Genomic DNA, 15,261 nt, shown 5'->3' with positions numbered 1-15,261 from the left:
GCTGAAAGCTGGAGGAGGTGCCTGAGAAAGAGAGAAAAACCACAGAAAAATGACAGCAAAGCCTTTTTTTTTTTTTTTTTTTTTTTTTAAATAGAACAGAGAATTGCAGGCCAGTCGAGAGGGAGAGCAAAGCACTGGAACTGTTGGGCAGTAGAAGCGTTTGGGAAGACAGGATGCTGTACTAACAGTAAGTTGATTTCTAATTTTAGGTAACAATTAACTTTAAACTCTTATGAGTTTTCTATGAGGTCAAGTGCAATATCCTTGTGTAGTTCTACACAGTTCTAAAGAACCTGAAAACCGAAACCCAGGAATTATTTTTCCCTCATTTGATGAAGTACTTGTGGAAAAACCATAAAATGTAAGAAGACAGAGAACTGACAGGATTTTCTAAAGACCATTACAGAAATGAAGGAAAATAAATACATAAATAAATAAAAATCTAAGACCAAAAATCTTCTCCATGGGCTTCATTAAACAATGCTAGGCAGATTGCATAGAAAGATGATCATTCTCTATCACATCCTCTAATGCCGCTCCATAAGGGCCGGTGGCATAAGCAAACTAGTCAAAACACTAGCTGTCTTTTAATACGGTCAAAGCATTTTGTTTAGGAGCTAAGGTTTTCTAATGGAAGGTTCAGGACAAACAAAAGTAGCCAGATGGTATAAACAGACTAAAATTTCTGAGCTTGTCTCAGTGAGGACTGCCTGAGCAATATAGAAAGGAGGCCATAAAATGTTCGCTCTAGGACTCCTTTTCAAGCTCAAGAAGCACTCTGAAGTCAGAAGGAATACATTTAAAGGCAATGAAACCCCATGCAGTGCTTAGGAAATTACAGACAACACTGTCTAAATTAAACCAAACACTTCTCAAGCCTCTGGAGTGTCACTGGAAGGTGTGAAGCTTGTTTAAAGCTACCTTCCTTGCTAAGATGCCAGATGCTGTACAGCAAGTTTCCTATGCCATATTTCTTGACGACATATCTGAGAGACAAAGGAACTGGACCCTGAACTGACACAGATCTACTGGACATACTCTTACCGTCCTCCGTGCCACTTCACTGGAAGGCTGCAAACTTCCTTGTAAATCCACTCCTAATCCAGTCGTCACTTGTTTGATCAAATGTCGGTACACTGCATTCAGGATCTTTCTTCCTAGGGAAGAATGAATAATGTCATGACCAGGATTTATAAAACTGAAGTCTAAACCCAGTTTCTTCTTCAGTAAACATGTTCATTTACCAGTAATTTTGTGACTCCCACAATAGAATTTGTAAGATTTATATGCTTTCAATCTAATACAAATTTCTACATAACTGAATTTACAAATACTAGTTAATAAATGACTGAAAGATACTTATTTCACCTTCTTGACATGATATGCAATTTAAGAGCTGTCATTTTTGATCAGCTTTGCCTGCATTAATGATTTGATTCAAATTCACACATTTTACGTTGCATGTAATGTTTCCTGCTTAAGTATTAAAAAATTCCCACTGTAGACTATGTTGAAAAGCTACTATATGATTTTGATTTGGTAGGAGATACAAATAACAGTGTAGACAAATCTACACTAGATAGCATCACTAGTATCAAAACTAAATAATGAGTGGAAATCAACTGGAAAGCAAACATATCTTACAAACAAATACATTTGGGGAAACATAATCTGAAACATATTGAATTCAACGGGAGTGAATCACAATGAAAATGGAAAAGGACTATTTGCAGGGAAACAGCAATACTGAAAGGACTTCTGTAATAAAGGAGAGATATATTCTTTGTGTCAACAAAGGCTTGATATGCTTACTTATACAAAATAGGCAGTGTAAAGGGAGAACACAGCAAGATGGAAATGGGGAGAGTCTCATGAAGGCTTACTACATTCACGAGATGTGTTTCTGGGGGACATCTGCTCATCTGTCTACTGAATAAAGAAAGGATATCAACAGTCTAAAAAAAATGAAAGACTAGAAAACTCTACGGCTAAATTGTCTTCATCCCAATAATATCAGTAGCCTTTTGAAATCAACAACACAAATATCATGAGCAAGCCAGGCACAGTTGGACCTGTAAGGAGTATTTGTAAGTTAAACTTAGATTTCTTTATTTGATATGCTTTACTGAGTCACTGGACTGGGACTCAGAAATACTACTGATAAAATTTCCAGCTTCTTGCCTACAAAATCTGGAACATGCTCATTTCTCTGTGCACTTCCATCCCTTTTCTTTCTTATACATTTAATTTGGAAACCTTTTGAGACAGAAACTTATTCTGGCTGTGTAAACATGCATAACCAAGGACAAAGGGACAAGGTTTTAAATGGAATATTCTAGGTACAGTTAGCACACATCAATAAATCTTGAATATAAAATTTTAAATATAAATTTTCAATATAGGTTACTTACCTATCATCAATCGGGTCTAAATTCCGTTCCTTTCAATTTGGGTCTTTTGATTTTAGTCACAGAAATACAGTTTGAGAATCATGATGTTCATCCAAGAGGGATATTTTGTGATTGCCTGTGTTTGAGTTCCACTTAGCCACAGCTGTAACTTTCCACTACAATTTTGTCTAATATTCCATTATCAGTTTGCTTATATAAATGAAATAGTATGCTAGTAGAAGTGCCCTATCGATAATTACACAGAAAGCAAACTTGCCCAGGAAGTTTATGAAGTGTAAGATTCTGTTAGGAATGTCCCTAAAATATTCGGCTAATGCAAGTCAAGTAAAATTTTTTAACCAGATTTATCACGTGGCCTTGCACAGCTGTGGTTAGCACAATGCAGCACAAAATACTGAATCCTGAAGGAGCAGATTGCTTTGTCAGCCAACTGTACAAAGCGTGAATTCCCACAGAGGCTCAACAATATACTGGATAATGGGAGATTAATATTTCAGAATGGCAAGCCAGCATATGCAGTCAGCATGTAGACTAGCATATATATTGTAAGCACTGCAAAAGGAAAGAATTTCTTCAAAAAGTCTGTCCTAGGTTCTTTAAACACCATTTTTGGGGGAAAATCTTTTTGCAGTGTTATATCAAACAAGTTCGAGAAACATGATGCAATTGGCATTCACAATGTAACTCACCATTGACAGCCACCTGATCAAATGGTGGATATTTGAAGATGCTTTTACTAAATGTCTCATGACACATTGAAATTGCATTGTTTGGGTGACGACAAAATTAGAAAAGTCAAGTTATCTTTTTAGTTATATTTGGAGTTTCTGTGAGTTTCTCTGGTAGTCGCTTAATTATCAAGCAAAGTGGGCCACCTACTCCTTACTTGAAGTTATGCTGGGGCTCACACCCCACCAAAACCTCATTTAGGTCTGTTTTCTTCTCCTCTACCCCTAAATGACCCCATTAGCTCACACAGCCTTACCCTTTCTGCACTAACTTTTCATCTGACCCAACTCCATCTAATCCAAATTATGAGCTTGTCTCCACACCTTGCCTTCTAGCATTTCTCATTTCCACTTACACAAAACATTTCCTAAGCTGAACTGCTGGGGAGGGATTCTTTGTGCCATGCAAGAAGGCTGGAAGAGCATCAAAGGGCCCCAAACCATTGTATCTGATGAGCGATCTATTCCAGTGCTTAATCATCTTGAAGTTGGGAAGTCTTTCCTCATGTTTGAACTGAATTTCCCCTGCTGCAGTTTAAGCACATTATATTTTTTCTTGATCATCAATAAACATGAAGAGCAATTAATTTCTACCTTTTTCCCAGCAGTCTGTAGGTATTTAAAGGCTGCTCTTGTGTCTACCTTCAGTTCCTTTTCCCTAGACTAAACAAACCTCATCCTTTCAGTCTCAGATGTCAATTCTCTAGACTTCTGATCATCTTTGCTGCTTCACTCTGGTTCATGGCTTTCTTAAAATGGGCAGCCTGACCTAAGCATGATGTTCCAGATGAAATTTTGCCAGAGCTGGCTGGGAGAATTACGATGCACGCTTCAAAGGTATGTCTTAAACACATATTAACACATCCTTCATTATGATCTAAATCTCCTTGCCCTTTTGCTCACAAACGCCATCTAGCTGTTTGTTCTCCATCTTTCACACCTGCAAGTAAATATTTTAAAGTGTACAACTTTGTGTTTGTCCTTACTGAAACAGAAGTTATTTATTTAATATTTTATTATTACAATCTTTTTTAGTCACCCACAGCACTAATAAAAAACACATAAATACTGATTCAAGAAAAGTTGTTTCTAAAGATGTATTTGTTACAATCATGTATTTTGAGAGACAGATATTAATAACTATCTTTTGAGTACAATTTTCTGACCAGTTTTCCATTCACCATGTATTTGATTTGCTTTACCACACATCCCCAGGTGGCTTATATCATCTAAGACCAAATTAAGACAGACCGTTTACTCTTTCTCTGGTATCCACAAGGCCAATAGCCGATTTATAGAAGGAAATTAGATTAGCGTGATGTAAGTCTTTCTAGAATCACTGAATCATCTAGGTTGGAACAGATCTTCAGGATCAAGTCCAACCATCCACCTGACCTACTGAGTCCCATATCAAATGATGCCTCTTAGTGCTACGGCCACGTGTCTCTTCAATACCTACAGGGATGTTCAGTCTAAATTTGTTCTGGTATTCACTTAATACCCTGCAGAGTCTCACTTCACATGCTGGGAACATGCACATGAAGAAAATATTACCTACACTACCCTCCTTTTTATAGCTTAGCTTCAATAAGTGGCATTTTAAGCAATAATTTATAGTGTCTGATTGCCTTTCCTAAGGGGATCCTAACAAACCAGCATATCCTGGTGCAAAATACTGTGTACCAAGACAATATCCAAGTGCAAGTCATTTGTCCCTGCACAGATGCTTAATGTCTCTTGTCTTACCAAGTTTTCTCACTCCCCAGCATGTCAGAATACATCTTCTACTGTGGTTTTGAGGCTACAGAGTAGCCCATCTTATTTTAAGGATAACCCCAATAGCAGAGCAGACTAAGGCATTTATTTACCCCTTCACATTTCAAGGCCAGGCTGGATGCAGCTCTGGGCAGCCTGCTCTAGAGGTTGGCAACCCTGCCCAGAGCAGGGGGGTTGAAGCTAGATGACCTTTAAGGTCCTTTTCAACCCAGGCCATTCTATGATTGATCCTGTGATTGATTCTATGATTTATTCATTTGCCCTTCTTCACAAATCCTCAGAGGGAGCAGAATGTTCTCTGTCTTAAGTTATAATTTCTCCTCTTCAGTTTTGCATCGTGTCATAGGGGATTTCCCAATTCTTCTTGTATTGTTTTTTTTGGGGGGGGTTGGTTCCAGGCTTTCCTAATCAAAGACTACTGAATTATCTAGTAAGCGATATAAAATTTCAAATGTATGAGAAATATATTAATTAGCATGCTAAGTTCTTTGCTACAGCGATGTGCATGTGTAATGTGTTCCCATTGGCCTTGTTCTGTCATTTTTGTGTTGACAGAAAAAAGGAATTGAGAAAATCCACCTCTTCATTTGCAATCATTAAACTGCTCAGCTTTATGTCTGTATTGACACTGAGTGTCCAAAAATGCAGATAAGGATTTGATGGATTGCTTGCAAAGGCAAGACAACCTTTTCCAGTGCCCAGTGCTGCAGATTAGAAAATATACTCACCTGCACTAGGGCTGCATGACCAGAATTATTGTGTACCTGACTTAGCCTGTTGCCAAGATAATTCATCCCGCCTTACCATAAGCTGCATAAGGAAATCCCTAGAATGGTTAAAAAAATTAAAACTGATTGGAAGCTGTTTTATAGATCTATCTAACACAAGCCATCAAATAGGAAGGACAGACATACATAACCCTATCTCTGTCATTCACATCAGTAGAAATTTGCACACACAAGTAGAGACTGTGAATGAGCAAGGTTCCTTCAGCCATTCCTCTTCTCATGGGTTTGAGAAACTGCAGGATTGTTTGTTTCCACAAATCTATAACAACATCTGCTTTATACATTTTTTTTTCTTATTATTTTAATCACTTTCACTGCTACTGTGAGTACTAGCAACCCAAACAACTAGCTGATTGAGCTTCCAAAGTTAAAATAAATGAGTGAAAGGATCCTTCAGTGGCTTGTTGAAATCTGTTTTAAGTATGTTGCAGAATGGCTCTTGAACCTTGCCTTCCTTGCCAGGCTTCTTGGAAGACCTCCTTGGGAGCATCTACCAAATTCTGGGAAGACAGGTAATACCAATGGCAAAGGAGGGAATAACATTAGAGGCAGGAGAAAAAGGGCAATGAATGAAATCCAGGAGAGACAGGGAAGGCAATGACTATATCTAGACAGAGATTCCTTTAAGCAACTGAACTCATGTTTTGGGATGAAGTACTGCAAAAGCATGTTCATATCTTTTATCTTCTCATTAATCCATCAAGATAGCAAGTGGAAGAGCTAAAAGTCCACTTCCCCAGCCTTTTGTACCTTTTTTGTAATTTTTGACCTGTCTTTCTAATGGTCTTTAAAAAAGGTGAGGTGTAATTTACAGAGAGGTATACGCAACTTACTTAAAGTAATTCTCCCCTACCCACCCCCCCCAAAAAAAAAAAAAAATTAGAGACCACAGCACTACTGCAGAACATGAATTGATACAAGAATAGACTACTTGGAAGCACATTTGCTCATGATTCTTGCTGATCTCAGGTTCAAGGACAAGGTGAGGGGATGAGGGAAGCTCCAAGCTTTCCAAGCTGTTAATTTATTGTCTGTGAGCAATGCCAACAACTACGTGCCTGTGAGACTTCCACATGAATAAAGCATGATCAGGAGACACTCCCGATTCTCTCATTTCTTTCTCTGTGTAAGTATGAGAGCCCTGTTCTTGAGTGCTAATACAGTTTTTCCAGAGTCAGTGCACAAGCAGGGGCTCAAGAGCCAGAAGGGACATTATAGGGGGTGTAGGGTGATTTAAGACTTAGAGACCGAGCCATCAAGAACAACCAGCCAAGCTGGACAAAGGAAAAACGATGTTGAGTAAAGAAACACAAAAAGAGAAGAAGGTGAGGGGAGAGGAGCACTGAAGGAAAAGCAAGTCATGAATCTTCATGTGACTAAAGCAAATGCCTGGTGGTTCACACTTACGGGATCTATTGAAAGCTTTCCTGATGACCAACCTAGCCTCTCCCCCCTTGTACCTGTGCAGATTCCCAGTGCTTTAACTCCCATTATACCACTTTCCTGTATAACAGGCACTCCGAAGGGCTTTAAACAGCTGCAAGGAAAGTATCTGATGTGTGCCAAATATTATCATTATTAGAGGAGACTAAATGTCGCAGAGGAAACTCATCCTTCTCTGTTAGACAGTGTCCCTGGAAGTGCCCTGTGATCACATCAGGCTCACAAAAGACTCGCCCCACGGCCCGTCATTTCAACTGGCCTCCAGCAGCTTTGTGGTTAAGGCACTCCAGCTCATCTCTGTCACTGACTTCTCACAAAACACAAATTTCTCAGTGCCTTAACCCCTCATTTGTAGAAAAGACATGTTCCAAACAGGCACATTGGAAAGATCAGCCCATTTGTGATATGCTCACGCAGTCCATGTAGTGTTGTACTTTGGGGGGAAAATTCTGACCCTAACCAACATCTCTGTGAGGCCAGCAAAACAGATTCTCAGCCCTCTACTCCTGTCAAGTGCCTACATTCCCCATTTCCAACACAGATGATATCTGTATCTAAAATTTCATGGAAGTGCATTAGAAAAAACCTGGACAAGATTAACAAATACCAGAGGCTGAAGTAATACGCACAATTATCTTGTTGGAAAAGAAAAAATAAACACAATTATCTGAATAAAACCAGAACTTGCAATACTGAGATAGGAGGCATACCAATTTTGATTTGAACGAGTTACCAATTCAGCGCTCGTATATCTACTTAAGCTGTCAAAACATTACATGCTGTGGAATATATTATATATATTAGATGGGTCAGATTTAGGCCACTTCCTTCCCACATACAAAATAGGAGGTGGTTAAGTAGTGCACAGATTTTAAGCTTGTTCATGGCCTCCCATAATCCTACTCTCAGCAAGTCCTGTAGTGGGAGCCAGAAGAGGAACAGAAGGAATCAGAGGGAATAATTTATATTTTTCATTATTGCTGTCCATCATCCTGATGTTCTCAATGCTTTCCTCTGACAGAAGTCCTTAAACAGCCAGGAGTGCTGTGGAGCAGATGACTTAATCATTCGACCACGTGTCACGCTCTCCAGATGTTGCCTGGGATTCTCATGGACTTACTACATGCTGTTGCAGTCTTTCTGCCACTCTGTGACCCCGCACGCCAGAAGTATTAGGATCTGATCTACTGATCCGTAATCTGCAGACCAGCTGGCTCCTGTACACGATGCTGGGAAGCAAATGCGAATTACATCTCAGCAGAGCTCAGTATTGAAAATAAGAATGTAAGATCTACCCTACTGTGCTGGACCAGTATTCTGCCCCCACCAGCGGCTGCAGGAAATGATAACTGGGAGAGCTTGCACTGTTGGCCACGATCCCCCTACTACTGCTCCTGTGTCCACAGTCACCGGTTAAGCAATTCCTGCCTGGTTTTCCAGGCACTTCCAATTCCTTTTAGCATCTGCTATCTGCCTCCAAAATTTGTGGCAACAGAAGTCAGAACTTGACTGCCTGCTGTGTGAAAAAATATAAACCTCCACCTGTTTTAAAGCCGTTTCCTACTAGTTTTAAGGGGTGACACCTGGTTTTATATTGAGGGGTTTGGTGAGTTAACAGCTCCACATCCACCTAATTGAATGCCTTCACATTTCTAACTGACCAATCCCCACTCAAAATCAAAGACTAAGACCTTTAAGTCTCTCCTTGCAATGCAGCTGTTTGAGAATCTTAATAATTTCTCATCTTTTTCTGCACCTTTTCAAATGTTACTGTGCCTTTTGCAATGTGAGATCAAACTGCACACAGTACCCAAGATGTGAGTACAAGATTTTGTACCACAGCAAAATGATGCTTTCCATTATGTTCTCAATGCCCTTTCTGATGATACTTGACTTGTTCGTGTGTGTGTGTGCGCACACTCTGGGGCTGATATTGTATCTCAAGGTGATGATTTCAGAGTATTGCCAGTGATGTCTGCAAGATCTCTTCCCTGAGCTGTGCCTGCCAATTTCAAGCTCAGCATCCTACAAGCACACTTTAGACTATTTTTCTAAGGTGAATTACTTCACTTTATTATTGTTATTATTATTATTTTAATGCTGAAGCTAATTAGACATTTTTTGTCCACTCAGCTTTGTGAGGTCTTTCTAGAAACAGGCTCACCGAAAGGCACAGTCCTCAACTGCAACTGCATGAGATCCCTCTTGTCACTGGGCCACTTCCAGCCCATGAAGCACTTTGCAAACACCCTGTGAAGATGTGACTCAGCACGCAGGACCATCGCTGCTACCTGAACAGTGGCTCTGAGGTGCTGGGAGAGCAGGAAGTTGAAAACTGCATGCCTAGTAGGGATTGCTTATTTGTTATGATGGCAAAGCTGGTCTTCAGCCATTTCTGGAATGACTAAAACATAAAATGCTTGCATTTGCATCTAAGTAGTTATGAATTCATCTTTAGGATCAGAAAAGGAAAGAATTTGCTTGTCTGAACAGCTATGAGAACTCTGCAGCCTAGTGAGGAGGTCACACCCCTTCTCCTTCACTGGCTTCTCTGCATTGACAGCTGGTCTGTCAGCTCCTTTGACCATCTGGTTTGTTTATTCAGTCCTTTGGGATCCATCTTTCATGTCAGGCTATTCCTACCTCAGGGGCATCAGAAACACCGATCTCTCTGCTATGTCCAAGAGGAGTGAGAACACAGAAAGCTAAAGGAAGCATCCTGGTTTTTGTAGTGTAGTACCAGGCAGGCAAATTAATTTAATGCCTAATGACAAAGCCAGATGCCTCCCTGTTTTCAAAACTTCCCCAATATAAGACGGATTAAGCAATGACAAGTAGCAAATAAAGATCTGCCATAGGCCAGGGAAGACCTAAAGTCTGAACGTAGAGAGAATGTCAGAAACAGGAGATGTGTGCTGTCTGTAAGCCTCCATCGAAGGTCTGTCATGAGTCAGAGAAGTGAACACCCTCATATCTAGGAGCTAAAACTGCAGTATACAAACCAGTTCTTTTGATGGGCTGTGCTTTATGTGCTACACAAAACTTGCTTCCATTTACCTGTGCTTTGTTTCCAAAGCTTTTACTGAAATAAAATGCTTCAGAATAATGCTTCAGACAGACATACTTCACAAACAATCTTTCAGTATTCAGTTCTGTACCTGAAAGACAGTTCAATCTTCTCGTGCTCTCCAACAGTGTGAAAATTATTGGCTTATCATCTTCTTGGTGTTTGTCTTTAATTAAAATAAAAGAAAACCACCACCATCACCACCACTACCACCATGACCGAAACACACAGACAAAAACCCCTACAAGAAGAATACACCATAAAAGACAGATCATATGTTCTGCCTCAGGTGGCCACTCCTTGAATTCCTCTTGCAGGATGACGTAGTCCATATCCTAAATGAGCTTTCCTTGGAAAAAAGGAGCTGCTTCCCTCGAGAGCCTGCCTCCACATGCCGGGAGCTTTCACTGAAACCTTTCTCAGCAGGACTGCCACCTGCTTCCAGGGCAGGCCCCTCAGGCAAACATTCATCCTCTTAGAGGACAGCAGGGACCTAATCGCAATTCCTGCAGCAAAAAACAGGGAGAGGCTGATGGTTGGGCTCTTCAGCCTGGAAAAGGGGAGGCTCAGAGGGGGTCTTCTCAGTGTGCGTAACCCTGTGATGGTGGGGAGGAAATAAAACAGAGCCAGACTTCTCAGTAGTGCCCAGTGGAAGGACAAAACACAATGGGCACATGTTGAAATACAGGAAATTCCATTTAAACATAAGAAAAATAAATAAATATATATATATATTTAATTTTAAGTGCGAAACACAGGAACAGGTTGCTGATGCGGGCTGTGGAGTCTCTGCCCTTAGAGATAATTCAAAATCCAACTGGACACGAGCCTGAGCAACCTGCTTCAGCTCTGAGCAGGTAGGGCTGGACTAGACAGTCAGTTCCTTCCAATCTCAGCCCTTCTGTGTGCTTTTCTGTGAACATCTGCAGGTTTGAAAATGCTAACCTCACTGTTCTGCTTTCTTGCAGATTTGCCACAGGACACAAGGGTTTGAATGCAACTCTCGAGCGGGCATGTTTGGGATAGGATGGGTTTACACAGAGACAAGTCAGGAGAAGAAGAGTAATAAACTTGAAAGACACAATTATAATTTATGTTTGGACATCTGGCCCTGTCACGTGCTGTAGGGCTGACTCTCCATCAGGAAGTGAAAGGCAAAATCCACCTGAACCAGAACTATTAAAGAATATGACTCAGAAAAGAATTGGCATCTGTATATGCAAACAGATTTTGGTGGAACTTACTTTAGAACTTTACTGAATCAGGACTGAAATCCAGTGATACTAACAGGGACTTCACCTTTGTAGGGTGACCTACTTAATTACACTAATACCTTATAAGAGATTTATTCCTCTCCTGAGGTATGCATTTTTTCTCTGGTGTTTTAGGAAAACCTACAACAGCCTCTATGATGTGTTAAGTGAACTGCTAAAGATTCAAAATAGTCCCAGACAACAAAGAACACATTTTCTTTAATGTGCTTAAGAGGAGTAAAGTAAATATATCTGGAAATTTAAGAGCACCAGCTGAAGTGTTTATGAAGTTGTACATGAGCTATTTGGTTGTAACAGCATTTAATTGTAATTCAGTGATCTTATTCACAACCTTTTTGTTTTTTTTTTATGACTTGTTTCTTATGGGACTAAGCAATTTACACTGCTGTGCCACTACAGGTTAGAGTGTCATGCTACAAAACAAGATTTACCTTTTGCTGTTTCATATTAAGGACCATTTTCTCAGATAGTTTCAGGAATTGTTTTCCACAAGTACTGACAAATATCAGTCTCATTCACCCATCCTGAAGGAACAAAAAGATTTTAGGCCGAAGGAAGTTCCTCTGAAGAGACTGCAATTGCGAACTCTAGCTGTCAGCTACTCACAACCAGAAGAAGGTACAACTATTGCTAATAAACATGCCAGAGCTTCCTCATCCCATCAGATAGCGTTGAAAACAGCTGCCTTCTAGCATACCCAAGGTTAGATGTGTTCAGCACCTGTTGCAGCAAAATGTGGTAACTGTTGAGTGTGTTTTTCTAAAGCAGGTGCTGAACAACCCTGACCCTATCCGCATGAGCTGGACAAATGGACAATTGTTTTTCCTCAACAGAGAGTGCTTGTGTGATCTTGACATGCAGTCATCTCTGTGATTTTAAGAAAGCCTAAGAGCAATATCTGTTGTTTGCAGCTTAAAGTTTGAGAGGCATTTCAATGAAGTGGGAACCAGCCCTGAACTGAACACCTTCTCCAACTTAAACTTGAACTTTAACAGGGTTGTGATTAATTTAGACGATGCCTCTTGCTAGCTCTTGTGCTCTCTACTGCAGCTCTTTTTTTTTCAGCCATCTGGAAACCTATAGCTGACCTCTCCCTTAAACATCTCCAGATGCACTTTTTTTCAGCCTCAGCTAATTCTGAAATCTTTGGCACCCTAACCCCTGTAACACCATTCAGCACAGAGATGTTGCTTTCTCTATGTTCTTTCCTGGACATTTATATTGGACGGGCATTCCTTACTTCATACCAGGTCCATCAGGAAGTGCAAATGAATTTGTCCCATTTTATAATGTGTTGGTAGTGTGATAGATAAAAACATACTGGGTAAGAAGATGTATCAGGGTAGATGTTTTTCTTCTGATTTAGGCCTTGGTTCCTCCCAAATTTTAATCATATTGCCCTTTTCCACAGGGAAAATATACCATTCTATATAAAGTCTTTCAACTGAAGTTAATAACAGTGTTGTTCACAAGGCTTGGCCCTTTTATTTTTGTGATTTTCAGCTTCTTGGCTTCATTGGACTGAACAATTTCCACTTCCATTTACAGAGAATCAAATTGTACTGGTGAAAAAAAAAAAACACCTTCCAAAGCCCACAGTTGTACGTAACCATGGAATATTAATACTGCAACGCATTTTCAAATCATGAAAAGACATTAGAATTTATATGCAAGTATGAAATTAGAAGAGCTGCAAAGTGTACAGCAGTGTATAGTAATGTTCACGTACAGATGTAATAGAAATAAAGCTAAAGAGAAATGATTCTAAGATATTAAAAGAATAGAAATTCTCTTGCCAAAGCAAATAGTATTTTATGGAGTAAAACTAATTAATGTTCTCTTATTCTTATTCTGGTGTTCTCCGTGCCCATAAGTAGCCACTTGAGATACACAAATAAAGTAATTTTAATTTATTTTATTAATTTCATGCATGTCCTCTGTGAGCCATATCTAAAAATTAGTTCCTTCAGAAAATTGGTTATCACGAGCAGGAAATTACTGTTGGATTTTTCAGTAAGATGGGGTTTGAAGTTTGTTCAATATATGGGTTCTCTGTTCCTAGGATTTATCAAGCTAAATGTCACATGAAAAACTGAAATTATTTCCTACTTTCCTTCTGTTCAGAAGCAAAGAGAGAAAAACAGCCTTATGCTTTGTATGCTAACTTGGAATTAGGAATATCTATTTTCAGTTCCAAGTTTTGGGACTGGAAGACTCTTTTCTGACACTGACTGATTTCACTCAAGTATCTCAGTTCTTTTTTCTAAATATAAAACATACATAGATCAGGAAAATAAATAAATACAAGCCTGCATCGACTGTAATATGTTGAGCACAGTCTTTGCAGGCAGTTTCTTCCGTGCTGACTCTAATACTTGTACATCCAATGCTGAATGTCTGCGTACTGGTATGTTGTCTGACTTTACCTCAGTATTAAGCAGCAGAGGTAAAACAAACCAACATTTTCATTTTCTTAGCTCTATGAATGTAATAAAATATTTCAACCTTGTTTTTCTCTTATTGAGCTTTTTTCAGTATTGCTACACTGTTATAACAAGCCAAGGTGCTACGACTGGGTTTACATCACTGATAACTGATTGCATGTTGTGCTAAGAAAAAGATGAAGACTTCTCAAGCAGCAGGCTGCTCCCACAAAGTGGAGGCTGCTGGTTACATTTACAGCCATGCAGCCCCTGAATGGAGGTTTTTATTTACCAGACAATTCCCCTTGCTCTCTCCCTTTGTACCAGCTGGCACACACAGCTGGCAGACACAGCAACTTGTCTGCCCCAGCCAGTGCTCCCACTTCTGCAAAGGGTGAATTCAATATAGCGTGTGCAAAATAAATACCTGCTTGGTTTCACTCTTAACACTTGTAGACTGGAAAATGTTACTATGCTGCCCCAAGAAAAATATATGTATTGCTCCTGCTTTTGCCTATTTTTTTTTTTTTGGCATCAAAACTGACTGTTTTGGAAGGCAGCTAATTTCTCTTTCATGATGTAGAACTAATTAAGAGGAACAACATTTCAAGTAGACTTGGAGTAGCCTACGAAAGAAAAGCACTGTATCTGTTAGTGTGGTGGATGCTGCTAATTTGAGGCTCTCAGAGCAAGAGGCTCTTCTGACCTTTCTTGTTCTGCTACAATGAACTCATTGATGTGTTAGTGAGGTTCTCTACCAGATATCAGTCCTAGTCCTTCAAGGAACTGAACCTGTTCCTAACTCCCCAATAGGTCAGCACTGAGCTCCCTCCTTCATCGCAGTGAAAATGGCCTTTTTTTTTCTGACTAAGGCATACTTAGGAGTCCTCCTGGGCATCTCTGTGAGAGGAGGTCCTAGCTGAAAAAATAATCTATGATTTTTTCTGCCTAAACTATTCTTGCGTGGTTTTAAAAAATCTTGACGGGATGAAATACACAGGGTTTTTCTCCTGTTTTTTTGAAATTTGTAGCTCATAAAGGGTCAGTCACCTCCACACAGATGGTCTTAGTGGTCACAGATGATGTTAAAACCTGTTAAGCCCCTGTAAGGCAGGGCAGGACAGTACGATCTGAGCCTCCATCACAGCTCAGATGGTACTAGTGACCTCCCCTGTAGGAGGTTTTCATCTCTGCAATTGCAGAGCTGCCATCTGGACTTCATTCACCCTTTTTAATTGCACTACACAAATACGGATACTTTCAGGCATGAGACTGCTCTGTCCTGAGAAAAAGAGTCCTTCTGTTTTGAAGGATTTAAGGGACAGCAGGGTACTTCTCCAGTTGTGCCATG

General features: G+C 39.9%; 1 protein-coding gene and 1 long non-coding RNA gene across 2 annotated transcripts in view; both read right to left on the bottom strand.

Annotated features, from left to right (window-relative positions):
- Positions 1–471: 471 nt before the first annotated feature.
- The window catches only part of LOC137852932 (uncharacterized), a 31,876-nt gene continuing 17,086 nt past the window's right edge, over positions 472–15,261 (bottom strand). The window contains exon 5 of the mRNA XM_068675086.1: positions 472–1,157. Within this exon, the coding sequence (XP_068531187.1) occupies positions 961–1,157 (197 nt within the window). The 3' untranslated portion in view covers positions 472–960. The remainder of the gene's footprint in view (positions 1,158–15,261) is intronic.
- Positions 7,766–8,843, bottom strand: LOC137853737 (uncharacterized). The gene is made up of 2 exons (XR_011094687.1): positions 8,474–8,843; positions 7,766–8,375 (listed from the first exon to the last, which is right to left on the bottom strand). It is a non-coding gene; the product is annotated as an uncharacterized lncRNA (long non-coding RNA).

The sequence above is a fragment of the Anas acuta genome, chromosome 3, assembly GCF_963932015.1.
Source record: "Anas acuta chromosome 3, bAnaAcu1.1, whole genome shotgun sequence".
Classification (NCBI taxonomy): Eukaryota; Metazoa; Chordata; class Aves; order Anseriformes; family Anatidae; genus Anas; species Anas acuta.
Note: the sequence above shows the minus strand (reverse complement) of the source record. Positions and strands in the feature narration are given on the sequence as shown.